The 27539-nt window shown below is 33.0% G+C and overlaps 3 protein-coding genes and 1 long non-coding RNA gene across 9 annotated transcripts; 2 read left to right on the top strand and 2 right to left on the bottom strand.

Moving 5' to 3' along the window:
- Positions 1-53: 53 nt before the first annotated feature.
- LOC126698658 (protein yippee-like At4g27745) lies at positions 54-4142 on the bottom strand. 3 transcript variants are annotated; one of them, XM_050396038.1, is made up of 4 exons: positions 3810-4142; positions 1578-1619; positions 1319-1448; positions 54-486 (listed from the first exon to the last, which is right to left on the bottom strand). In XM_050396038.1, exons 3-4 carry the CDS (start codon positions 1409-1411, stop codon positions 259-261), a joined length of 321 nt encoding a protein of 106 aa, XP_050251995.1. In that variant the 5' UTR covers positions 1412-1448; positions 1578-1619; positions 3810-4142; the 3' UTR covers positions 54-258. The 3 variants fall into 3 exon arrangements, with proteins under 3 accessions (XP_050251995.1, XP_050251994.1, XP_050251996.1); XM_050396037.1 differs by lacking the exon at positions 3810-4142 and adding an exon at positions 2141-2661; XM_050396039.1 differs by lacking the exons at positions 1578-1619; positions 3810-4142 and adding an exon at positions 2141-2665.
- Positions 4143-4835: 693 nt separating this feature from the next.
- Positions 4836-7484, bottom strand: LOC126698659 (protein yippee-like At4g27740). 2 transcript variants are annotated; one of them, XM_050396040.1, is made up of 3 exons: positions 7324-7484; positions 7098-7199; positions 4836-5194 (listed from the first exon to the last, which is right to left on the bottom strand). In XM_050396040.1, the coding sequence occupies exons 2-3, from the start codon at positions 7191-7193 to the stop codon at positions 4970-4972; spliced, it is 321 nt and encodes a 106-aa protein (XP_050251997.1). In that variant the 5' UTR covers positions 7194-7199; positions 7324-7484; the 3' UTR covers positions 4836-4969. The 2 variants fall into 2 exon arrangements, with proteins under 2 accessions (XP_050251997.1, XP_050251998.1); XM_050396041.1 differs by lacking the exons at positions 7098-7199; positions 7324-7484 and adding an exon at positions 5745-6359.
- Positions 7485-10523: 3039 nt separating this feature from the next.
- On the top strand, positions 10524-21746 carry LOC126700563 (RNA-binding protein 2-like). 3 transcript variants are annotated; one of them, XM_050398757.1, is made up of 7 exons: positions 10526-10771; positions 14063-14184; positions 14279-14516; positions 14633-14694; positions 14768-14849; positions 16818-16938; positions 17063-17397. In XM_050398757.1, exons 1-6 carry the CDS (start codon positions 10678-10680, stop codon positions 16919-16921), a joined length of 702 nt encoding a protein of 233 aa, XP_050254714.1. In that variant the 5' UTR covers positions 10526-10677; the 3' UTR covers positions 16922-16938; positions 17063-17397. The 3 variants fall into 3 exon arrangements, with proteins under 3 accessions (XP_050254715.1, XP_050254716.1, XP_050254714.1); XM_050398758.1 differs by lacking the exons at positions 16818-16938; positions 17063-17397 and adding an exon at positions 21342-21746 and having other exon boundaries at positions 10524-10771; XM_050398759.1 differs by lacking the exons at positions 16818-16938; positions 17063-17397 and adding an exon at positions 21375-21746 and having other exon boundaries at positions 10525-10771.
- Positions 17589-19270, top strand: LOC126700564 (uncharacterized). The gene is made up of 2 exons (XR_007647240.1): positions 17589-17822; positions 18359-19270. It is a non-coding gene; the product is annotated as an uncharacterized LOC126700564 (long non-coding RNA).
- Positions 21747-27539: the final 5793 nt, after the last annotated feature.

The following is a 27539-nucleotide window of genomic DNA, read 5'->3' as shown; positions in this document are numbered from 1 at the left end:
ACCGGCTAGAGTTTTATATCTAAAAATCCATATCAGGAAAAAAAACTGCACACTTGAACAATACCGTGATTTTATTAACACAGAATTTGAATATTCAAATTACAAATTCCAGAGATAAGCACATCGCACGAATGAACAATGAGAAACAATGACATTTGCAAATGGGTGAGAGCTTCCTGTACAAGATGAACTTCATGTACCGCTAGAAAGTAAACATCAGTGCTGGAAGGAATGGGATGAGGACCCCCTAACAAAATGCTACCAGTTCTCCTTAACAATCTTCGATTTCTCCAATATGAACTTTCCTTCCTTGTACTTCTGTGTTGCCTCATAAGCTCTTTCATACTTCCAACCCAACACCTCATGGCAATCAGCACAATAGATATCAGCTACAGTGTGGAGACCAGTCATGAGATGCCTATCTTCTTTTGGCCCTATCACAATGTTCATTGCATGGGAGAACAAAAAAGCTCGGCCATTTCTTCCCTAATAACAAAATTATGGAAAATAATGTTGGACCAAAAATAAGCCCAAAACTTATTACCATAGTCAACATTAACACAAACAATCAAGAACAAAAATAGAAACATTGATTGGAGTTTTGATACAAGATATGAAAATGGCACTGATAACACCAAACATAAATCAGCCAAAAAAAATCCAGAATTCATTTTTATGAAATGATAAGAGTAACATGCTATTGGAGGGAACTAGGAGCACTAGACAGAAGGCTTGATCTGGTTGTGTGAAACAGGACACTAGCCTTGCCCACATCAGAGTTAGTATGAAGGGGATTGGCATAATGGCATTACAAAGGAAGGCTCTTACAGGTTGATAATTGTTACCCCTAGGAATTTTTGGGTATATGGCTACTTTGCTGTGCTATAGTTTATTATAAACATGGTTAAATTGCAGTGTTCCAGTTCTTGTTTTGGTTGGTGAAGTACTGAGCTGCTCCTATTTCCAGAGTGTGCTTTGTAGTAAAGCTGAAAAACTATCATAGTGTCAATTAAACCAATTTACCCAAAAAAGGAAAAGAAGTTCCGAGTTCAATTCTCTCTCTTTGCGCTTTTTGTTGGGGTCTAAATTCAATTATAGACCCTTTCTTTCCTTTATGATTTGTTCCTTAATCCAAGAGTTCTTATATTTATTTTTCCCTTTTTTGGTAAATCAAGAGTTGATATATGCAAATTTTGAGTTTTCCATTCATGGGTTCCTCATAAATTTCAGGAACAATCTTCTACACTCATTTTAAAACCAAGAATAATATTATAACCAAAAAGAAAACAATGGAATAAGGTTTTTCAAGCATACTCACCTGAAAAGCCTTGGAAATTATATCATCATGAAGTGAAACATGGTTCCGACAATTACAACAGCTGTACAATCGTGGCCCCATCAATTCAGCCATTATCCAACAATTTTTTCAGCTCCGAAGACCAATATGCCTGCCAACCCAGAAACCCAAAAAAGAGTCAAGAACACAAAAAAGCTTAGGTGGATGAAACCCAATTTAGACTACAATTCTGTGAGACCAATATAGATGCAAAAAAAGGAAAAAAAGAACACTTATTTACCTACAACAAGCTCAAATGATGAAATGATGATGACCCAAAAGTCTGAGAAAGATAAGAACACAGAAGGGGGTTGTTAGCGTGCAGTACTAAACCAAAGTTGGATTTTACAAGGTTGAGTAAAGATTCCATATAAGATATTAAGGTCTGACAGTGACAGAATTAGTATTAAAGAGTAAACAACAAGAACATGAAAAAAAAAAAAAAAATACAAATTAAATTATTGGATTACATAAAAAAGTTGTTTTTTTTTTTTTTTTTTTAAATAGCACCGATTGAAAAGTTGAAGTCTTTAAGATAAAAAATTGATGGAAAGAGAAGGGACAAAGGAAAACCCATTAAAGAAATGAATGAGTATGATAATGTAAAATAGGTAAGAACCTGAGCTGTAAAATCAGGTATTAATTTAAGGAAGTGTTTATTATTCTTTGCTTAGAGAATGAAATTTAGAATTCTTGCTCTTAACTTATAACAAGCTAATCAATACAATACAAAATAAAATGATTAGAAATTAGATAGATATGAAAGATAAATTTTCTATTTTTGTTTCTATTTTCTGTGCTAACCTGACCAGTCTGACTCAGATTCACGGTGGCAGCTCCCTAGAATTAGACCTTGATTCTGTGACTTCAGAGAGAGAGAGAGAGAGAGAAAGAGAGAGATGATTCTTTAATTCTACTGAGGACTTTGTAAGGGGACAAGGCTCACGCGCGAGCTTACCTGCCCTTCACACGTGCTGTTCCTATTTTTTTTCCGAGTAAGTTTTACTAGGAATAAAAATTATAAATTTATATCTTTCAAAAAAAAATATGTTTTAAAGTATTGTTCTATTAAGTTTTAAGTTTTATTTTTTGGGTGAAATTTGTGTGCTTTTTTTGCACAGTACACAGCATGATTCGGACACAACATGGGATATCCAATGCAAAAAAGCATTGAATAGAAGCTGTATCCTTATTCTTTATTTTTATGTTAATCCTTTTAACTGCCATTGTTTTTTAGTAGAGTCTTTTTGTGCAATCTACAACTGCAAGTTCAAAAAAGATGCCATTTTGTAAAGTTAAAATAGTATTAAAACTAATGGTGAGATCGGATGGAATTAAACATATAAATTAAGAACATATTAAAGTTAGAGAATAAGTAAAGTTAGAGAATGTAATTTATAATTTAGTCCTTTACCCACCTAAGGAGTAAATATTAATCTAATAAAGCTTGTCTTAATAACATTTTTTTTAATTATATATGAAAAATGTCAAAGAAAGTTGTACAAATTTTACTATGAAAATAATTATAAATTAATATGATAATGAATCTTATTGGTGTCATATTAATAATATAATAAATTAATTTCTTAATTATATAATTTGTTTATATATTAATGTTGACACTTTAGTTTATAAAGTTTATATACTAAAATTAGTAGTATATACAACATTGGGAGTTAAAACTTACAATTTACAAAGGGAAAAGAGGTTTGGAATAAACCGGCAAATAATTCTTGTTTTTCTCTATTATAAGAAAAACTACAGGCGTATTGACTTTCTAGGCATATAGAATAGGCCATATGGGCAAAAGCAGAAGAGAAATTCCTTTTGAGTTGTTGAGTAAACATTAGAATTATCAATTTAATGGCTGTATTGACTTGACACTTGCATATTGAAAAATTCTAGAGGACACAAAATGAGCTGATTCCAATAACCTAATCATACTTTGTCACAACTATCTGCACATCCTAATGTCATCAAGTTAAAAAGACAACTAAAAGCTCAAGCACTCTTACACTTTTTTATTGCTTTCAGGAATAGATCAACCAAGTAAACTATCAGAATATTTTCAAGGCGTATTCTTATCAAGGCCTGAAGATCCATTTTTAGTCTGCATCATTTGGGTCTCCATCTTTTAGCTTCACAAGGATCATGAGTCATGACATCAAACAATAAAGTTAAAATCATACCTGGCACAAACTTTCAATCAACATGTGGAACTACTACAGTGGATAGAATTTTTTAAAACATACTCTTAAATTATCTGTATGTTCATTAAAGATGCAGACTAGTCAGGCAGTACATCTGTTCTCCAAAATTGAGGGTAACGCTGTCTACCAATGGCCTCTCCTAGTCTTTGTAAAAATGGATGAGTCTTGTGCAGTTGGATGCAGACACCAAATCAGTCCAATATTGGAAAAATGTTAACCAATAAAAAAAGTAAAATTATAGTTCATAATGCAATTTGCCATACCTTTGTAGCCATATTCTATCTTAGAACTTGTCGCGTTACTCGCATCTTGAAATGCATTCTACATAATTCCTTTAATTGAAAGATCATTACCAGCAATCTGCAGGCCATCACACATGGAAGGATTGAAGTGGAAGAGTCCATAATTGGAAGGCTAGAAGTGAAATAGAAAGTTATAGAACTGCTGTTATGTCAGATGTGAGAGGAAGAATAGCATCAAAATCCATGATAAAGAATAGTATCCAGAATCAAGTTCTTTGTAGCCTGTGGAGGATCCCTTAATCTGGTTTTGATAGCTAGTTTGATTTGTGTTGTATCGGCTCTCATATTCCTATAAATGGAGTTGACTGTGGTAGTTAGCAGTTGATATTGCTTGTCCTGGCTGGTTGTTCCTGTGGTATGAGGATTAGTCCACTGTTTTGTTAGCAGCTGGAGGTTTGGAGCTGCTTGTTTTGTTTCTGTTAACAGTTTGGTGCTAGTGTTTTTGTTCCTGTTCTGCAGGTTTTCTCTGCTTTGAATAAAGAGTTTATTTATCCCAAAAAAGAAAAAAGGAACTTAGACGATAAGAGGGAAATGCTAATCCACAAAAATAAGATCCTTGTTTAAAGCTTCTCATTTGAAGTATGTTACTAATATTGGGAATAAAGGCACATTCTTGGACTGTTCTGACTTGAAGCAATGTTCTATTTCAAGCTCCAGTTCCCCTACACAAAAGTTTAGTTTATTCCTTAGAGAAAATGAACCACACTGCATAAATTTGGATGAGGATTTCATTTTCCAAGATTTTAAAACAAGATTCCGGCTAGGAAATTAAATTCTCTTTCACCAGATTTATCATCCTAGGTAGTCCAGAAATCCTTTTAGTATCATATATAGCCATCCTGTTAAGAGACTAGGATTCTTATCATTGGTTTTAGCCACAAGATTTACTTATGAACACCAATACCCTAATTATAATAACAATGAAATTAATATAAATCCAACACAGCTTCCTAGGCTCAAAAACAGCATATAATAGTAACAGATCGATGAACATGTGAAGCCTATGTGCTTGTATTCAATCTGGGACAAATGAAACAAGGACCTTCCTCATTGTGGAATTATTATTTATTGTTTTGGTGCTAAGCGTAGTACACAGTTATTTGGCTCATAACAGTGGATTCTTAATATTCCTTGCTGATCCTTGCTCTCTCGATTATGAACTTCCCTTCCTTGCTTTTGTGTCTGACATCATAAGATCGTAAATATTTCCAGCCTAGTACCTCACCACAGTTGCAGCAATAGATGTCAGCAATAGTGTATAGACCAGTTATTAGCTGCCTGTCCTCTTTTTGCCCCACAATGATGTTCATTGCATGAGAAAACAGAAATGCTGGCCCAGATTTTCCCTGAATAAAGTAACAGAAATAAAGTTGGGCAAGCATATTATTATGGCACATAATCACACACACAACATATGTATATGACTTATGAAGAAATATAACAAAAAATTTAGCATCTAATTCAAATCCAAAATGTCAGCTTGAATAAAAATAAAGGTTTGCACAATAATATGCAGTTTCTAAACCAATTTTTGTACAGATTCATATCTAGAGAAGAGCACAGTTCTGGATAAGTAGTCCAAATAAATCTAGCTACTAAACTATTTGATCAATGAGAAAACTGTTTAAATGAATATTTTATCCTTGCATCTTCAGTCAATTCAGAATTTCGGATAATAGTCCTCCCCTCTTTTGTAGTCTCTTACATTTTGCAATAAGTTATATAGTATTAAAAATAATAGGTTGAGAAAAAATATCACTGAATTCTTTTGTAGGAGAAAGCTAGACCAGTATGGCTATCAGCTATTCACTGCTTCCAATTAGTATGTTATTCTTAAACTAAACTATGTAGCAGATTTGAGACTAGAAAAGTTAAAGATAACATCATATACTTTACCCAAAAATTTTTAGAAAGCAGGTCACTGCGCAGTGCAAGAGGATTTTGACAATTTTTACAGCTGAACAAAGGTTGATCACTGAGTTCTGCCATCGAAATGAAAGCTTACCAGAGGAATGGCAAAGTCTAAAGCTAAGGAGATGAAAAGATAAGGACTCAAATTACAATATCAATTGGTGGAAGCAAACTTGATGGATAATTGTTGACTGGTTGATGGATATCCTAAAATGCAAGTTTGAGTCTGTGGCGGCAGAGTTTGATCAAAAGGCCAAATTTATAAAGAGAAAAGTCAATAGATGGTGAATATCCATCCAAACTACAATAATTTTGTCTAGGGATAAACCTTAAACCAAATAATAATTGTTTGACAAATATCTCTCTCTCAATTGGAATTTCTCTTTCTTATGAAAGGAGAAAGAAACAATAGGTCATGGGCATGGGAATTGAAATCTTGATAGGATCTTAAAATCTTAATTAAATTTGAAACCCAAAAGAAGTGGATCCCAGCTAAATATTAAAATTATAAAGATACCATTAGGATTGTAATTAAATATGTTGGATCTTGAAATCTTACCAATCCTTTACCAAATATTCATGTTGATCTATACATATAAAGGATTTAAAGGTCCAAAGACTAATTTTTTAAATTAAGTTTGAGCCAAAAATTAATAGGAAAAGTTTAGTAACTATATTTTACTAATAACAATGGGAAGTCAGAACCCCAATAGCCCTTTGCAGTGTGTTATTTTATGGATTTAAAACTTATTGATTATTCCAAAAGGTCCAAAACTAGCGTTCATTGCACAAAAATGGATATATACATTGCTGGCCCAATTTTCACTACAGGAAGTAATAAAAAAAGTGTTGGACCTTTTTTCTTTAATATACAGGAATATAATAATTTTTTTTTCTTTACTTCATCTTTATTGGTTTATTTGGCTTAAAAAAAATTAATTAGACGAAAATACGAAAAATGTGTTCCTCAAAAATAACAGAGTGACACGTGTTTAAATTAGTTGACTTGGATCCTAGTCTGCTGACTCTGCTCATTGGAAAAGCTCAATGTGTTTAAGGCCTTTCAGGATTGTACCTCTACCAAATAAACCGAATAAATTGCAAAAACCAACCCAGATTTATATAGTAATCCAACATGACAATCAAGTATAGTCTAATATGAGTGGTAATAGTTACCTACTGTGTTTAAATAACACATAGCGCGTAACTTAATAGCGTACAACAATAATTAGCGAACATAACGATCTTGTAAAGATCACTTCACATGAAATGATGACAAATGGAAACATATAAAAAAGACAAAACATGTCACAGAGTAAAGTATGAGCAGTAATTTACTCGATAATCCTTAGAAAGAAGGTCACTGCGAAGGGCGATAGGATTTTGACAGTTCCTGCAGTTGAAAAAGGGACGACCAGAAGAAAAGTCCGCCATTGATATCTGAAATACCAAAGGAACAACATATTAAAAAACCAAACCATAAAAAAGAGAACAAAACTAGAAGAAACTATTCCAACACATGCATGAAAAGCTTAGAAAAGTTGTGTTAATTAATCACTCGTACTTGAAACTTGAAAGAAGGTCCAGAATTCTGGCCTCAGAGATAAGAAAGTAAAGAAACTACAATGTTGGGGGGTAGAACTGAAACCGTGAAATATATAAGATGGGTGTGAAAGATTAGAGGGCCCAATTTTCAAATTGCTGTCGAATAAAATATCCAAAAGAAGATAAAAGTGTTACCAATTAGTCAGTTTCGTACGGGAAAAGACACATGAGGTTGATAGAGACAAAGTTAGGTGAGGAGTGAGGAGGAATTAGAAAATAGTAGAGAAGAAAACACTGCACAAAACAAAACCGCTTTATATCAATCCACTGTAATGAAACTTGCACCCAAAAAAATACTGCTTTAGCTCCTGTTACTAATATATATATTTTTGGCAAATGTGGTTCGGCCAAAATAATTTAAGTTGACTCGTATTTAAAATTTGATACTTTATCCACTTGAAGTTAGTTGAGTTATATTTTTATAACCCACATCGGTTAAAAATAGGATAAGGGTCTGCTTGAAATCTGCTTATTTTATTAAAACTGAGAACTTTTTACTGAAAATATTGTAGATAAAGATAAAAGTTAGTTGAAATAGTACAGTGAGACCTATGGATAGTATCAAAAAGTGCAATGAGGTCATGAATAGTAGCAAAAATAAGTTGAATAGTAAACTAAGTTGGCTTTTTAATCTTGAGCCAAATGCACACTAAGGGTCCGTTTATGATTCGCTTATTTTGCTGAAAATGAAAACTTTTTGCTGAAAGTATTGTAGATAAAGGTAAAAGTTAACTGAAATAGTATAGTGGGACTCATGAATAATACCAAAAAGTACAGTGAGACTCATGAATAATAACAAAAATAAGCTGAATAGTAAAATAAGTTGGCAAACTTAATCATGCCAAATGGACACGAAGGGTTTGTTTGAGATCCGCTTATTTTTTTTAAAATTGAAAACTTTTTTCTTAAAGTACTGTAGATAAAGGTAAAAATTAGCTGAAATAATACCGTGTGACCTATAAATAGTACCAAAAAGTGCAATAGGACTTATGAATAGTAGTAAAAATAAACTGAATAGTAAAATAAGTTGACAAAGATATTTTTTGCCAAACACACACTAAATATGTAATTTTGTTCCACTTTTATGTCTCTTTCTTCTAAAAACACAAAAAATATAAAAATACAAGATCAAATAAGATAAAAAAAAAATCTAGTAGAACACTTATATCATAAGATTTCAAATCACAGGTAGATAACTTAAATTTCAATCAAACTTTAGATGGGTAAAATATCAAATTTTAAACCATAGGTAAGCAGCTTAAATTTCAATTAAACCATAAGTGAGTAAATTGTAATTTAACATGTTTTTCTTTGTATAGATAGTAGAAGGAATAGTAGTTTTCACAATTCATGGTGCCCCCGGTTGGTGTGTCCAGTATTGAAACATTTCCAACGGCAAAAAGTTTCCATTGAAAATTCTTATAATTTTTGTTGAAAAATGTGATTTCTTTTGGAAGCATGTGCTCCCCCCATACTTTTCTCTAATGACAGTAATTTATTTTACACCGAAAATTGTAAACTTTGAAATAGTTAATGGAAGGTACAAACACTTGCTATTGACTCAACATGTGTCATTTAAGCTTGATGAGGAAGGAACACAGGGAATAAGGAAGTGAAAATAACATTCACAACCAATAAGAGGCTTGATTCTAAGAAAGAAAGGAGCTCCATGAATAATCCAGAGGACTTAAAATTATTACATAGATCATTGTAACTTTCGTTTTTAGGATATCATAGTATAGTTCATATGGCTTAGTGTAGGGATTGAGCCCTTAATACCTGCTAATCCAGCATTTTCTATTGGTGATCCATCATAAACAAGTTTAGCATCAACTTCAATAACTATTTCAAACATAGTAAAGCTTGCCATAACAACAATTAATTCTTCATTTTTATTAATTAACATAATACTTTAGTCAAAAGTCTATTTCCTATTTTACTGAATATGGTACCAAAGAAAAAAAAAAAAAAGATGTGAAAATTCAGCCAAATCGTAGACAAAAAAGAATACCTAAAAGATGTATTTATTTGGGCGCGAAATGGTTTATGATGGTTAGTGTGAATGAAAATGCTAGTCACCTAAAACTACTTTTTGAGCCAATAAAAAATTACATTAAAATGGGTGCGGGTCAAAAATTCATAAGAGAGTCTAACTACAACGACTAAATCAATTATCTTAATGCATTAGAATATTAAATTTTCTAGTTAAAAGATTTAAAATCGTCACGATCTTCTTTTTAAACTTCCCATATATGTAGAAATAGAAACAAATAGATTAGAAATGACATCATTTATCTCAATAACACCAAACTAAGGGGATATTAAATGAATGAAATTAAGATATAGAATAAATATAATGAAATTGAGCCACTTTGAGAAAAATCATTGGCTTCATCCCTACAACCCTTGTTCCTTTTAACTCCTTTATATCATTGACAACACTTCCCCCTTGTTGTCTATGGCCACATCGTTGCTTGTTTCTATCGATTCTCGATCATTTTTGCCACTAACCTCCAACCATTAATTGTCACCCGTTTTGTCCGCTACTTAGTTATGTCACTTAGTCACCCACCTACCACCAATTGTTGGCCACTGTAAACATCGATCATCAATTACCACTCTTGTTTGCTACCATTATTAATGACTTGTCATTGAATCTACCACTACTATCGCCATTTTTCTCCGTCACAACCACCGCCATTTGTGGAATTTTTCAGTGCAAGCAAGTAGTATAAACCTTTTTCACCTAACTTGCACAAAACAACATAAAATAAATCATTTTTCATTAAAAATGGTTTTTTCAAGGAATATCTATGAAATCTTATAAAGCTAAAAGCTCAAAAGTAACATCTTTTCAAAACAATTTTTTCATTCTCTACAAAATTAAAAACACAAGCAAACTATAAGATGATGATACTGTTTTTATGCATTTAAAAGGCAGATTCATATTCTAATGTATTATTACAACATTTTCATAACAAATATTCTAATTTGAACTCATTACTTAAATTATATTTTTGTTTACTAATAACAGTTAGTAACACCAACTTCTTACTTAAGATTTGTTAAGATTTTTCTCGAAAATGTAAAAAAAAACAAAAGAAGAGAGTTAAAAAACAACATAAGAAACAAAATCTAGTAATTTTCGTTGCGTTCTTTGTACTTCGCCGCTTTCTCGTCCTCAAAAGAGAGAGAATCTAAATCGTGTCTGTGCAAAAAACACTTCATACACGTATCCCCTAATTTTCCTCCCTCTCTCTCTCTCTCTCTCTCTCTCTCTCTAAGGGCTTTTCTCTCTCTCTCTCTCTAAAACATGGCGGACGGTTATTGGAGGTACGGCGAGGCACGGCAGGCGCAGTCGCAGGCGATGCCTCAGATGGTCGGAAAACGCTCTCGCTCCGATTACGGTAAAAAAACAAATCAAAAAACAACCTTAATTTCTACGATTTACTTACTTTTTTTTTTGTCTCCTCTTGTATTTTTTTTTTCCTCTATGTGATTCAAATTAGGGTTTTGAGAATTATTGCTTTTAACCCTGTTTGGTTGCTGAGAAAGCCGAAGAAAATTAAATAAAAGGCGAGGAAAAACAGAATCTTGGGCAATTTTTTTTTCGAATGTTTTGATTTGTGTTAAAAAAACAGGACCCTTTTAGCTGAAGAATACCTAGGGCTATGTTTTTTTTCCTGGGTTGTGATAAGAATTTTGATTTGTTTTTGTTTTAGGTTTAATGGTGAAATGGATTTCTTTGAGGTCCAGTTTGTTTAAACTGTTGTTGTCTCAGCTGTTTGATATCTGAAATTAGTAGTTGCATGGTCGTTCTTAAAGATTGTTGCTTGGATTATAGGAAAGTTTACATTTTTGTTTTGTTTTCTTACATGCCTGTAGGTATGTTTGTTTAAGATTGCTTTGTGTAAAATAACAGTTTGAGAGCTATGTTATATGAATTTGAATGATATTGAATCATAAGTACTATTTATTTCAGTTTAGGGTAAGAAATATAATTTTCAAGGCTTAAGAGAATATTATGCTTATCTATATTAGGAGATATATCTCTTCCTCGTGAATGATGTTGAATCATAAATTGCAACATAGCTCACATATTTATAATTTGACCAAATTCAATCACAGTCAGCTGGCTGTGTTTAAATGATATCGATTAGAACATACACTTGATACGTATAAAAGAATTGATCATTTTCATATACATTTGCTTGACCCGCTTATCAGATGTTACTCCAACTTCCTGACTTCAATGAAATTAGTGGTCTTTCTTTTTTTCTTCTAAAATTTGATGTTGGCTACTCACAACTTTCTGATGACTGCTAGTTTTCTTTTTATTCCTTTCACATCTGAATGTAGATAGACCTAAAGGAATTTATGTTATTGTTGTGTGCTCCATGGTAAGGTGTGCTTTTAGTGCTTGATCTGTACCATTCCATGATAGTCCATGGTCCTATGATATTGGTTGGACTTTCAACAATGCGTTTTGTTAGTAAAAGATCAGGGTTAATTGATAATACCTTATCAAACTTAACAAAGTTAGAGATTTTGAGATTTTGGTGCCATTTAAATAATAGTGTTTTGTAAAGTTTATTGGACTTATGAAGTTGATGGCAAAGACAATAAATTTAGATTTGGAATGGGATTTTATTTCAGAGTAATTATGAAAGTGCATGACTTTGTGATGTTCATTTACTGCTAAAAGAAAAATACTTTGTGATGTTCAAACTTTAGAAATGATGTAAGTCCATAACTGTGAAGGATGGATGATGGATCTATTCTAAATCTGGTTAAAAATCCCATTTCTCATACATAGATTTTAACTTGTCTCCAGGCCTTTAGATTTTGACATGTTTGCTGTTAAACAAGTTAAGGATTGTGTTTGTTGGTTTTCTCCAGAAAAAAAAAAAAAAAGGATTGGTGCATATTAATAAACATAGTAGTACTGGTGATCACTGGTTGTGTATGAGAGTGTGCATGTCTCTCTTGTTACATTAGATGCCTTGCTTTACAGGAAATAGGAGATTTAGCATAACCTTGGTGACTACATATAGGAATTTTTTTGAGAATTACTTACCCTATGTAGAGATAGGTGAGCTTGGACAGACACAAGTGCCTACAATTGCTTACACACGGGGCTTAGGGTTTGAAAACACTGTAGGTTTTTGTTTTGGGATTGTAGACAAAAGGGATTTAGGTATGGGGATGATTATGGTTTGAAAAAGATAGGATAAATTTTGTTATGTCAAAAATAAGAGATTGTATGAATCTTTCTGGCAGCAGCAAAATTAAGTTTCTTATAGTTTATTTTAATGGTTTATTTGGTGGTAAAAGCTGTGGGAAACTATGGGATTTTTGTTTTATTATAGGGTAAATTAGAAGAAAGAAAATGTTTATGGGGCTGTTCTGGGCTTATGAATTGTAACCCGAGAATAATGAAGTGAAGCAAGAAGCATGGGAGGTAAGAGGAATAAAATCACACTATGTAACCTGCTTTAAAAAAATGATTTTTTTGGGTACAATGAGATGAAACCTGCTTTAAAACATTCATTTGAATACAATGAGACATATTCATAAAGGCTCTAGAATTTTACTTTTCATTGTAAGCAGCTCTTAATATGGGAAAACCATGTTAGAGAGGTAAGACTGTTTTAAAATTGTAGAAAAGACTCCTAAGGCTGTTAAGAAGCAAAATAATCCCCAGGGACATATATGATTCTGAACCTGCATGTTATAACAACTATAACTCTTAGACAAACCTGGTGTGAAATTTATTCAAGTAGGAACAAGTTACTCTGCATTCTTTTGCCTTTGTTTCAGATCCTGTCTTTTTGGGATACCTTGCATCTTGGTTGAATTTTTTGTTTTCGCTTTCTTATTCTTTGTCTTGCTACTCCCTCTTGTACTTGGATCTTGTCCCATTTTATTTATAAATGAATTCCTTATTTTACTGATCAAAACTCTTACACAAATGACCCAAGTAGAAACATGTTGTAGTTTTATTAGTTTACTTGGGGCAGTACCTTTACAATAATTTAAAACTTGTCTCAATCAGATCTTTCACCTGATCCCTAGAAATGAATCTCCATAATTTCTAGAATTGGAAATCAAATAGAAACTAACATGTGTTCCGTTTTTCCATGGCTGCATTAATAAACATTTGGTAATTGAACTCTTCTATTATCAATTTGATAGCTGTTGATAGGATGCTTGCTGAGAGCCTTATGGCCCAGTTGGCACTCCTGGTGTTTCCAATGGAAACATCCAGGGTTCAAATCACCCCACCCCAATTTTTGATGTATCAAAAGTTGTTGGTAGGGTGCTTTCTATTGTTGATGATATAACATTTCTGGTATGTTGTGTGTAATTGGTGATGTTGAATGACCCTCAGCAGTTGCAGTGACCCAATTATGAGTGATGTGGTAGTTGAAGTTTTAAGTAATTGTGGCAATAAGATTTCTTTGGATATCGACTATTTTTCATTATGTTATTCGTTATATTTACTATTATATTTTCTTATTAATTTTAATTTTAATTTTTTATATTTACTGTTATTTCTTAATTAGTAGTTTTATCTCTGGCAGTTTGACTTTGTGCATGAAGTGGTGCTGTTCTTCTGCATTTAGAATCATGTGTCTTAATATGTTGCTTCTTTAAACTTGGGCTCATTTACTGAAAGTATGTTCTTGATTGTGAAGATGTCCACAGTGGTCATGACCTGCCCAGTTATTTTCCTCGTGATGATGATAGAGGGACACTTCGTGGAATGAGGGATACTGACTCCATTGGAGCATCCTATGACCGTTACCTTCGCAGTGCGGTATATAGTTATTTCTAGTGTTTAGTATCTTGAGACACATTTTTCACTCTTAATTTAATTTTATATTAAGATCTGTTCTTATAATGCATTTCAGCAAGTTTCATCTTATGGTGGGGGGCAGTCTGCTAGAGCCATGAGTGGAGGAATGTCAGGTCGTGCTGTTGATGATCCACGTATTGTGGGTCTTGGGAGTGTGGACCCAGGTTCAACTGTGAAAGACAGAACCTTGGGATATGGAAGTGGAAGGTCTGAGGTTCCCCTTCCTCCTGATGCTTCCAGTACACTGTTTGTGGAGGGCTTACCTCCAAACTGTACACGACGGGAAGTGGCTCGTATCCTTATGTTGGCTTACATTAACAGGCATTGTTTGCTCCTTTTCTTTTATCTTCACTTCACCATTGCTTGCACTTTTCCCTTCCTAGTCTTGTTCCTTCACTTGGGTTCTCAGATATCTTTCGCCCTTTTGTTGGCTACAAAGAAGTAAGACTTGTGAGCAAGGAATCGCGACATGTAAGTTATCTTTTTGTAAGTGCATGTTGATATTTCATGCATTGATGGATTCACTGATGATTAATCTGTCCAGCCTGGGGGAGAGCCACTGGTACTTTGTTTTGTTGACTTCGTAAGTCCAGCCCATGCAGCCACTGCCATGGATGCATTGCAAGGTGAGCATATTTTACCCTTTGATTTTTGTGAATTTTAGGATCTTGTATCTAAGTCATCTGTTTTATTGCTTATGGCTGTTGTCCTTTTGTAGTGCCATTAGTGGAGAAATAACATGTTTTCCTAGAAATATTTTCAACAAAAAAAAGGTTCCCCCCCCCCCCCAAACAAAACACACACACACACACAGAGGGGAATAGCTAGTTACACCATAAGGTGTGCCAAAAGTTCAAACTGAATATCGTGTGCTATTCTGACTTATGGTGAGGGTTGGAGGGGGTGGGGGGGCATATAGAGCTATAGATTTGTTGCATCTAATCTTATGATTTGGCATGGTGTTAAAGGAAATGGTGGGTTGGGCTGGTACTAAGAGTCCATCCCTACCCATAAGCGAAAAAGCTACCTTGGGAATCAAATTCTAGGGTCACCATGCCTTTCTGAATGTCTTTACCTCTATCAACAGTTTTTCGCAGATTCACTTTTATGCATACAATAATTAGACCTTTGATTAGTGTGCTTCTTTATGTCTCTGTACTTGTCCAATGTGCATATGCATGTTTTTAAATGAGACTTATTTAAATATTTTGTGTTTTTAGGCTATTAACATGTATCTCTATTTCTCCATTTCTATTGGGAAAAAAAAAGTATGTTATATGAAATTTGTTGTGTATGCATCAATTAGTTTATGATAGAGGTAAAAAATGTCATACAAATGTTTGTAGCTGGGAATCCTTTATATTTTAGTATGTATCAACCTGTTTCATTTATTTGTGTGCATGTCTGCTGAAATTAAAATGTCAAAATCTTGGAATAAATTGAATGTGAAAAAAAAAAGAAAAAGAAATTTAGTTTGCTAAATCTAACATTATGTTGTTATAATGTAAGCAAAAGGCTTCCTCTTCATTGCAACAATTACGTACAAATTTAATAGGAATATAATATAAATGGGTTTTTTTTTTTTTTTTTTTTTTTTTTTTTGCAATTTGAAACCCTAAGCTTCTAGAGGTTCACAAAATTTTTAAAAATATCTCAAAAACTTTGCTAATAATTAGTTTGATGGATTAGTTATTTCAAATGAAGGTGAGAAACTCTCCTCGAGAAGTATTACCTCATCTGTGTATCTAGAGTTTTTAGATCTTTTGAATCTTAGATTGTAATTACTTTGGAGTGGGTCAATGCACAGAGTGTGTATTTGAACTAGCCCTTCTTTCAAATAAAATTTTCTACTTATGAAAAAAAATGAAGGTGAGGAACTCACTTTGGAGGGCTTGGAAGTTCTGTTCCTCTAAAAGAATGATATGAACTAAACCAACCAGGTTTTTTCTTTTTCTTCTTTTAAAGAAAAATTGTTGGATTGTACAGTTCAAAACCCAGTTCTGTTGGATTGTACAATATTCAACAATTTTTCTTTTAAATAAGATAAAAAAAACCTGGTTGGTTTAGTTGACTTTATGAAACGTAAGCTCAACTGGCCAAATAGGCTACCTAGACTGCTTGAGTAGGTGGATCTAATCACATGGCTGGCCAACCATGATTATTGGTTAAAATGATGATGCGATAAATACCTCAGATTTAGGCTCACCTTTTCCTCATCTGTTCAAGAAAAATTGATCCTCCAACTAACTAAAGCAGATTCGATTGGGGCAAAATATCCCTCCAATTTTATTTTGCGTGTAAGCAATAGATTGGAAGCCTGATGAGTGAGCCTAACACCTTGTAAAGATGGTAGAATTTGTTTCACCGTTATGGGGAGTCCTAATGTGGTGCCCTTTTGACGATCAGGAAATGAGTGGTGGATCCACAGGGTATTATGGAAAGTGATTAACTGTTTGTCAGGTTTATTTTGGGTTTGTTATGTATTTCAGTTGAGGTAATGATGCACACGTCTAATATCATGTCTGCTGATGCCCTACTTAACCGTTCAAAACGTGGCTAGATGTTCAGCGTAAAATAGTCAATCGATTTTGCAGGTTATAAATTTGATGAGCATGACCGTGACTCGGTCAATTTAAGGTTGCAATTTGCTCGCTATCCTGGTGCAAGGTCAGGTGGCGGGCATCGTGGCAAGCGTTGAAATAAGCGGTTTTGCAGGTGATTAACGTTATCTTCCACCCGCTCGACTCTTTATTATTCATGACCATTAGGTGCTGACTAAGAAAACTTCATTATAAAACAATGAATCACGCTAAAATCATTGAACGGCGCTTCTCTGTAGGATTCGCTCGATTTGGAGAGGTTATGATAATGAGGAGTGATACAACAGCGTTGCGGTTTCGTGATTTACAAGCGCTTTCGTTAGGAACGACTTGAACCATGTGGTTTTCGTTAATTCCAGTGCCATTGCTAGAGATTTGGAGTGTGCTTTTCGTTTAGAATGCTGTGAACTATTTTTGCGTTTAATTACTTCGGACTGTTTCGATATACGTTTGACTAAATACTATTATCTTTATCCGTAGTTGGAGATGGTGTAAACTTCTGATTGTCCTGCCTTTTGGGCTTAATCTTGTGTTTCTAAGTATATTTATAGCAAGTGAGGTGATATTCGAAGTAGGTTGTCAAAAGTTAAAAGCATGTGGTGTAATTTTTCAGTTCTACATTTTACTCAAATAATGTCCCAGATTTCTCTCTTAAAACCCTTTTTTTTTTTTTCTTTTCAAAGAAAATAAGAAGAAAAAAAAGAGGACATTTTTGGCAGCAAAATGCCTTTATTTATTTATTTGTGTGTGTGTGTGTGTGGGGGGGGGGGGGGGGGGGGGTCTTTATGTTGAGTATTCCATTGCCTGTTTATAACTTTATGATAGGCTGGAGATGCTAGGAAAACTTGTTTCTGCTGTGCTCCGGAGGCTGTAGTCAATTACCTCATGCCCCAAATATCCCAAAGCCTGTGGGCCACTGTTACCTTAAAAAGTATTAATTTTGAATTCTTGATATTGGCCTGTACGTCTAGTGTCACACTGCATATTTTCACAAATTAGGTCCATAGCTTTCTGGCACAGTGGATAATCTTAAAACACTCCTGCAATGGTGTTCTTGGATTTCCAGAATACATTATGCATTCCTCATATGAAATTTTTGGCTCAAAAGAGCTATGTGAAGTTCTCCAAAGTTGAGCTTAGGCCAAACCTATAGTCTACTTATCCTTTGCCAGAGCTACTGATGGTCCGAGTTTGTGAGGACCATTCTTGACTATTTAAAACTGGGTGCTAGAGTCTGTGATGGAGAATGGGAAAAGGTTGTGTTATAACACCCCCTAGAGCAAATAATGATATTAGTTTTTGCACAAGGATAATATTTTCATAGTATTCTATTGCCCGTTTATAACTTTATGGTAGGCAGGAGATGCTAGGAAAACTTGTTTCTGCTGTGCTCCAGAGGCTGTAGTCAATTCCCTCATGCTCCAAATCCTATATCCCAAAGCCTGTGGGCCACTGTTACCTTAAAAAGTATTAATTTTGAATTCTTGATATTGGCCTGTACGTCTAGTGTCACACTACATATTTTCACAAATTAGGTCCATAGCTTTCTGGCACAGTGGATAATCTTAAAATACTCCTGCAATGGTGTTCTTGGATTTCCAGAATACATCATGCATTCCTCATATGAAATTTTTGGCTCAAAAGAGCTTTGTAAAGTTCTCCAAAGTTGAGCTTAGGCCAAACCTATATTCTTATCCTTTGCTAGAGCTACTGATGGTCCGAGTTTGTGAGGACCATTCTTGACTCTTTAAAACTGGATGCTCTAGTCTGTGATGGAGAATTGGTAAAGGTTGTGTTATAACACCCCTTAGAGCAAATAATGATATTAGTTTTGCACAAGGATAATATTTTCAGGGTACTTGTAGCCATCCTTTTAAGTAGCAGAAAAATTTCCTGAGGCCTGATAAAAATGTATTTCCATGAAAATCCCGTGATTGTGATATGCCCTATTTATGATTTCAATCAATTGTTGGAGTGCAAATTTATTAGAAAAATGCTCTAGTTGTTCATGGCCAGTGCTCCATTCAAGCATGCGGTAGAAAACAAGAAATTTGGATTAGCTTGGGCTTTAGTTCTTTCAAATATTTTCCTGGTTTTTACATATTCTAGATGTTTTGAGTTAATCATTTTTCTTTTCTTTTTGGTTTTGTGGAAAGGGGTTACTGTATGGTGTCTAATGGTTACGTAAGACGCTATTCTGGATTTGCAGGATAGGTTACTAAAAAGAGTAGTTATATACTTATAATACTAAATTTTTTATTACATATTATCACATAGACCTTGGACCTTGCAAATTGATGTGATAATTTTAGAACACATACAAAAAGAGTAATCCATAGTGTTACTATTGCGACTGGACTCGTCATAGTTTGAGTTTTATCTATTAAAATTTGCTATTGAGTATTGATTAATAAATAAAAATAACAAATAACAAAAAAAAAGAAAAGAAAAAGAAAATAGAAAAGAAAACTATCCTTGTATTAAAGGTATATAAAAAATGATCAGCCCCCGGTTTGATGAAAACCATTTTCTCACCACATCACCGGTCCCTTGACATTCACCTTCTTTGCCTTATCTTACATCTTTCAATTCTCTAAACTAGCGGCGGTGTAAGGAGTTGAGAAGGCAACATCACAATCAATCAAATCGACATATTCTTGAGGAGTTGAGAAGGCAACATTACAATTAATCAAATAAAAAATTTCTTTCTTTTTAAATAATTCAAATTTGGGGCACATCAGCTATTCGTACTTAAATAAAAATATAGGTACCATAAGAGTAAATATTAATGATAACATAAGCTTTTTACATTAGACATTTTGAGAGCAACTACATCGGCGGTTGCAAAATATAAAAAAGTGCTTAATTTTGCACATTTTAATAAAAAAAATCCCACATTAGTTCTTGCAAAAGTGTGTAAATATACAATTATTACAGTAACCGTGCATATATGTACAGTTATTATAGTTTTTTTATATATTATTTTAATATTTTTTTCTCTTCCTTCACATTTTCTCTTTCCCTGACTCTCTCTCTCTCTCTTCAACTCATAATCTCTGCAACTAATAACCCCCACCGCTAACCACACAGACCTAGCACTACCACCCACATCACCGCAACTCAGCATCGCTAAACACCACCTCCGCAACCCAACACCGCCAATCACCACCACAATAACACGGATACACCACAAAATCAACCAAAAATTAAACAAACTCACGCGATCATACCACAAAATCAATCAAAAATCAAACACACTCACACATGGACACACCAACAGAGATAGAGAATTTTTGTAAACTTGTGGTTGTGGGTCGACTAGATCGGTGCTTGTGGTGCTTTGATTGTGGATCATCGATTGGTGATCGTGAATCGTGGATTCGTGGATTGTGGATTGGAGAGGCGATTTCATCATCATCGCCATCACCGCCGTTGCATGTGGAATAGTGATGTGGATCGGTGTTGGCGGTGTAGATAGGTGCTTGTGGGTCGACGGAGTTCGGTGGTGCTTGTGGGTTTTGATGGTTGTGGTGCTTGTGATGGAGTGTTGATCTGACCGTAGAGAAAGTGGAAGAAAGAAGAGGAAGAAAAAAAGATAGGAAACAGCAGAGAGATAAGGCAAAAGAAAGTATAAGAAAGAAGAGGAAGAATAAGAAAAAAGAAACGGCAGAGATAAAATAATATTAAAAAAAGAATATAAAAATATTATTTATATAAAATATAGTGTATAATAGATGGATTGATGTGAGTGTTTTGTAAAAGTGTTGGTGTAAAATAGAAAAAGTAGGTTTTTTTTATTTTTTTTTTGTGTGTGTGTGTAAAATAGACGAAATCTTTTCAAAGAACTGATGCGGTTGCTCTAACAAGTAGATTGAGTGCAAAGTTTGCATAGAAATTTAAGTGGTTTGTTTCTAAATTTTGCCACAATCATTGGACAAACACCAAAATCAATTTCTATATAAATTCGATAGTTGGAGTGGGGATTTGAATCTTAGATGTTTCATTTAGAAACATCAAGAGATGCCAATTAGTTAAGTTACAAAGGTCTTGACAACACCAAAGTCAATTCACAAGAACTTAAAATATATAATAATGTTGCCAAGAGCCTTATAACTCAACTGATATTTCTTGATTTTTCTTATAGAGAAGTTAGGGTTCAAATCTCGATAATTATTGAATTATATATATATATATATATATATATATAGGAAGTGAATTTATTCACACAAACATGAATTAGAGATAAAGTTGAATTTGTTGATGAATGAATGTTTAGAGGTAGGTTGGTTTGAGATATAGGTGTGTTAATTTTGGAAAGCGTTACGTTTACACAATTTTTTAGGTGGTAAGTTGTTATTCATTCTAATTTAAACCTATCACTAAAATTACTTTTTCTCACTAGTAACAGCTAATAATAACTTATCACTTAAAATTTGTTGTGAAAATGTTGTATACATAGCATTTCTCAATAATTTTAGAGGACTATGATAATGGGGAAACTGTGTCTTTGGGTTGAAGTTATGGACAAAAACGATTTGTGGTGACTGACAGCTTGAAGATGAGCATTTGGCTGGGTTTGAGTGGGCAGATAAGATAAGATCCCAATTTGTTGATGATGAAACATGGCTTAGTGAAGAAGTTCAATGGGGTTTTGATTGTAGGCACTAAGGCAGCGCAAGCGGCTGAGTTGATGTTTCTCATCATTGCCATTGTAGGTAGCCTACATTATGGGATTTTTTTTCTCAAAATAAGATATGTAAATTGATTCCTCACTTGACAAATCAATCTGTTTATTTATTAGTTGCTAATGTGTTGATGTCACATGGATTGTCTTGTCAGTTTGTAAAAACCCTTGTAATAAAATGTCATATTTGAAAGCACTATGTAGGGCATGTATTTAAAGTGCAAAATTTTCTATCCCAATCTATATTCCACAAATAAAAACTTGACACATGGCCATCTATTTAATTACTTGCCAATTTTATGCCTTTCTTAATTTAGCTACATTAATTAAATAAAAGCTTAAAAATTAAAACACAACAGTCAATACATCTCCACCACTAGGCACGGGCACCACCGCCATCTTTCATTGGTGCTACATCCCCACTACCACCCGACCAACCATTGCTAGCTCTACTAGCAATCGCAGATGCGTTCAATGCCGCCAGACAACCATTCACTACTGCCATTATTGGGTATTGATATTTGTTATTATTGGCAGATATCATCTATAATTAAAACTTGTTAAGAGATTTGAAGAAGATAAAGAGGTGGTGGATAACCATCATGGTAATTTTATGCTCCAATTTTTTCCCGTCGGTAGGGGATGGCGTACAACTTGTCAACATATTGGTTAAGAATGAATAAAGACTTTGGAAAGAACGCATAAAGAAGAAATAGGAGACAAAAGACTATTGCTTGTAAGGATTTCTTCTCAAGGATTTCATTATTTTGTATTTTTGGTGACCTGTTGCTGCTAAGTGGTGCCAATAAAAGATGGTGGTGGTGTTGGTGGCGGCGACGTGTTGACTGTTGTGTGTTTTTTTTTTTTTTTTTTTTTCATTTAATTTAGATAATTGAGTTAAGAAAGGTAGAAAATTAGCAATTAATTAAATAGATGGCCATGTGTCAAGTTTTTATTTGTGGAATATATATATATATATATATTAAATTCTATAACAAATTCTTTGATTTATAGCCTCTAATAAGGACATCCTACATCATCATATTACTACTAGCTTCATCACATGAGTTTTTGCACGTGCAATGAGGTTCTTTTTTATTTTTGGGTTTAATGTTATAATTTTCTATTAATTCATCTCTTCTAATGTCATAAATTTTAGAGGCTTTCTAGATTGAAAAATTAGCAATTTAGGATGGACATTTGAGGCCAAAAAATTTGTAAGTAAATAAAAATTGAAGCAAATAATCATAGACTCAAAAAATAGCAATATATAAAAATTTAGATTGATTTGCAAACAATCTGAATTAAGTGAGAAAAAGAGAAATAAGAAATTTGGATTAAGTGGACAGATATGTAATACTTTTGTTTTTGTGACAAAGTTTATCTTTGATTTTCTATTTTGTTTCTTTCTGTTGAAAAGATTGTGGTTGATATGTCACTTCCTGATATATATTTTCGTTTCAACCACAATCTATTCAACGGATAGAAACAAAATAATAAAGCAAAGATAAACTTTGTCACAGAAACAAAAGTATTGAAAATCTGTCCAGTTCATAGTAAAGATTTAGATTTAAGAAAAATTAAAATTTTCACAAAAGCAATAACATTAATTAAATTCATCAATGGTCAGCTATCCAAACTTTATTCAAATAACAATAAGATAAAATCAAAGAAAAACTAATAAGTTAAAGAGATATAAGGTGAGACTTCTACAGAAACCCAAAGTCTTCCTCAAGTAATCCTCAAACTCAAGCCACATGCATGTGATTCTTGAACCAGCTACACTTCACACACTGTAATTAAATCGAAATATTAAAATTTGCAAAATATGATTTTTAATAGATAAAATTTGAGACAAACTTTAGTTTTGTAAGACTAACGCCCCCCATCCCAAAATTTACTAAAAGATGATTTTTAATAGATAAAATTTGAGACAAAATTTAGTTTGGTAAGATTTAGCCCCCCAAACCAAAAATATCGGGGCCCGCCACCTATAAGCTATGACTTGCCCATGACCCCTTTCCAATTAGACTAAATTTTGTAAAACTTTCTCAATCCACCTCCCAAGTCCCAACATATTACCAAGAGGTTAGTGTTTTTTTTTTTTTTAATTTTTTTTTTTTTTTTATAAATTATTTTTTAATTATTATTATTAATTTTTTTTAGCAATAGATGCCTTTGGAAATTGTATCACCTTCCCCCACAACTTTTTTTTCAACTTCATTTTCCTTACTAGCCACCCAAAAAATCTCTCATCATTTATCTTCAATATCTATCTTTAATTACCAATACCCTTTGAAAGAGGCCATAATAAAAATGGTATTGGTAACATATGGTCTATTTAGAAGTTTAGAGAGGGAGGAGAGTAAAGGGGAGTAGAATAGTGGAGAGGAGAGTAGAGGGGAATGGTTTCCTTCCACCTTGTTTGGATGTTTTTAAAATTAGTAAGGGGGAAGGCAGAGAAAATAATTAAAATAGACAAATTTACCCCTATTTGAAAATGAACTTGCAACATTGGTCTATTATTAATTTAGAAAGGGTAAATTGGGAAATTTATCTAGTCAATAATTTATCTACTCTACTCTCCCTCCAAATCTCTTCAATTTGGGGGAATTAAAAATGAGGGGTTAGAGGTGGTTGAAACCCCTCCAAACTCCTCCCCCTCCTTCCTTAAAAAACTTTCAAACAAGGTAATTGAATTACTCTCCCTCCCTCTACTCTACTCCCCCTCCTTTTTTAAACTTCCAAACAGGCCAATAGTGTTCTCTAGCAAAATTAACAGGCTAGTTACCATAGATTTTTTTTTAGAGGTACAAAATTCTTCCTCTCATTTTTCATTTCTATTTATTTATCTTATGGTTTATAATTTTATTTTCTTTCCTTTAATTTATTTTAGCCAATTGATAGGTTTTATTCACTATTTTGAATTTTACATTGGCTTCTACTCAAATTGTTTTTGTATTTGACATTTGGAAAAACAAATCTTGAATATTTGTAATACATGTTTATAACAAATTAGAAAACTTGTGTATATTATGTAGAGTTTAGAAATATGTAAAGATTTCATATAAGATAATCTTGTAGACATATAACTTCTATATACAACACACACGCGAGCACACACACACATATTTTACCTTGGAATTAAAATTTATGACTTAAAAAAAGAAACTAATGTATTCTTGTTACGTTATTGACCCTATTCCTAAAATATGTGTAAGAGAAATCATTGGTTACTAAATGATGTATTTTTGACCTTAAGAAAAGTCTAGATAAAAAAAGGGAATCTTGTAACTTGTTTTAGATAGATAAGTTTCCAATTTGAAATGCATTGGAAAGTTCACGAACAACGTTTCTATTAGGAGCCAAGAAAAATAAATTTTCAACAGCTGGAAAAATAAATGTTGGATTGCAACTCTCTCTATCTTGAGCTCCTGAAACAACGTTAATATTTCAAATAGCACTATTTAGGTCGGAATTTAATCCTGTTGATTGTCTTGCTAAATTGGCTCTGACATGTATTGGTTACTAAATGATGTATTTTTGACCTTAAGAAAAGTCTAGATAAAAAAAGGGAATCTTGTAACTTGTTTTAGATAGATAAGTTTCCAATTTGAAATGCATTGGAAAGTTCATGAACAACGTTTCTATTAGGAGCCAAGAAATATATATTTTCAACAACTGGAAAAATAAATGTTAGATTGCAACTCTCTCTATCTCGAGCTCTTGAAGCAACGTTAATATTTCAAATAGTACTATCAAGGCCGGAATTTAATCTTGCTGATTGTCTTGCTAAATTGGCTCTGACATGTATTGGTTACTAAATGATGTATTTTTGACCTTAAGAAAAGTCTAGATCAAAAAATGGAATCTTGTAACTTGTTTTAGATAGATAAGTTTCCAATTTGAAATGCATTGGAAAGTTCAAGAACAATGTTTCCATTGGGAGCCAAAATAAATAAATTTTCAACAGCTGGAAAAATAAATGTTGGATTGCTACTCTCTCTATCTCGAGCTCCTAAAACAACGTTAATATTTCAAATAGCACTATCAAGGCCGGAATTTAATCCTGTTGATTGTCTTGCTAAATTGGCTCTGACATGTATTGGTTACTAAATGATGTATTTTTGACCTTAAGAAAAGTCTAGATAAAAAAAGGGAATCTTGTAACTTGTTTTAGATAGATAAGTTTCCAATTTGAAATGCATTGAAAAGTTCACGAACAACGTTTCTATTGGGAGCCAAGAAAAAAAATTTTCAATAGCTGGAAAAATAAATGTTGGATTGCAACTCTCTCTATCTCGAGCTCCTAAAACAACGTTAATATTTCAAATAGCACTATCTAGGCCGGAATTTAATCTCGCTGATTGTCTTGCTAAATTGGCTCTGACATGTATTGGTTACTAAATGATGTATTTTTGACCTTAAGAAAAGTCTAGATCAAAAAATGGAATCTTGTAACTTGTTTTAGATAGATAAGTTTCCAATTTGAAATGCATTGGAAAGTTCACGAACAACGTTTCTATTGGGAGCCAAGAAAAATAAATTTTCAACAGCTGGAAAAATAAATGTTGGATTGCTACTCTCTCTATCTCGAGCTCTTGAAACAACGTTAATATTTCAAATAACACTATCAAGGCTGGAATTTAATCTTGCTGATTGTCTTGCTAAATTGGCTCTGACATGTATTGGTTACTAAATGATGTATTTTTGACCTTAAGAAAAGTCTAGATCAAAAAAGGGAATCTTGTAACTTGTTTTAGATAGATAAGTTTCCAATTTGAAATGCATTGAAAAGTTCACGAACAACGTTTCTATTGGGAGCCAAGAAAAAAAAATTTTCAATAGCTGGAAAAATAAATGTTGGATTGCAACTCTCTCTATCTTGAGCTCCTAAAACAACGTTAATATTTCAAATAGCACTATCAAGGCCGGAATTTAATCTTGCTAATTGTCTTGCTAAATTGGCGCTGACATGTAATGTAATGTGTGTGTATATTTATATACACATGCTTCAGTCTCATACACTTGAACCCAATTGGATAGGAGCATTTCACAATTTTAATCAATTTGGGGAAAAAAATATTAGGTTAACATTCAGTTTAGTCTCCCAACTTTATTTTAATTATCAAATTATTTCTTAAGTTTTAAATTTTGTCAATTTGCTCCACCACTTTGGAAAAAAAGTCAATGTGCTCACTGCTATTTAAACTTTTTTTTTAAAGTTAAAATTTTAATTCAAAACATTTATGAGATGCGTTATTTTGTTTTTATTGGTAACTTGATAGTTGAGGAGGGGAATCTAGACGTTTTTGTTGGAAACATTAAAAAAATCTAGTTAAGCTATAAGGCTCTTGGAGAGTTGTGCTATTTAGTAAATCTTAGTATTTGATAGGTATTTTTTTAATATAAAAAATACAAACTAAAGAAAAAGTTTAAATAGTTTCTTATGCAGACATATTTGGATGGAGAGATCATATTGACTCGTTTTGATAAAATGAAGGATTAAATTAACTGAAATTAAACCTCAAATTAATTTGACAATTGAAGTGACTAAGTTCAACTTCAACCTTGCCATATATTTCAAAATGATCTCTATCCTTTAGAATGTTTCAATTTAGTCCATATATTTGAAGTTTGTACTAAAAAGGTCCCTATTATTAATTCTTGTTTTGATTTTGAGTTGAGATTATTCAACGAAATCCCATGCATTTTGAATCTTTGATAACAACAAAGTAGGGAAGGGATTGGTTATTCAAATTCTTTGTTTACTTCTTTTATGTCTATTGAGAGAGTGTGTGTGTGTGTTAGCAACATGGATCTTTTTGTTACAAACTTCAATATATAATGACTAAAATGAAATTGTGTACTAAACTTAACAACATGAATGAGAACCATTTTGAAATATGAGACAAAAATTGCCACTAATGTGTCAATAAACCTTGAATTTTAAAATTTTTCTCAAATTCATCTTTACTTTAAATTTTTTATTGTTTGGCTAGCTTAGAATAAATTTAAGAACACATTCAATT

The sequence above is a fragment of the Quercus robur genome, chromosome 9 (assembly GCF_932294415.1).
Source record: "Quercus robur chromosome 9, dhQueRobu3.1, whole genome shotgun sequence".
Lineage (NCBI taxonomy): Eukaryota > Viridiplantae > Streptophyta > Magnoliopsida > Fagales > Fagaceae > Quercus > Quercus robur.
Note: the sequence above shows the minus strand (reverse complement) of the source record. Positions and strands in the feature narration are given on the sequence as shown.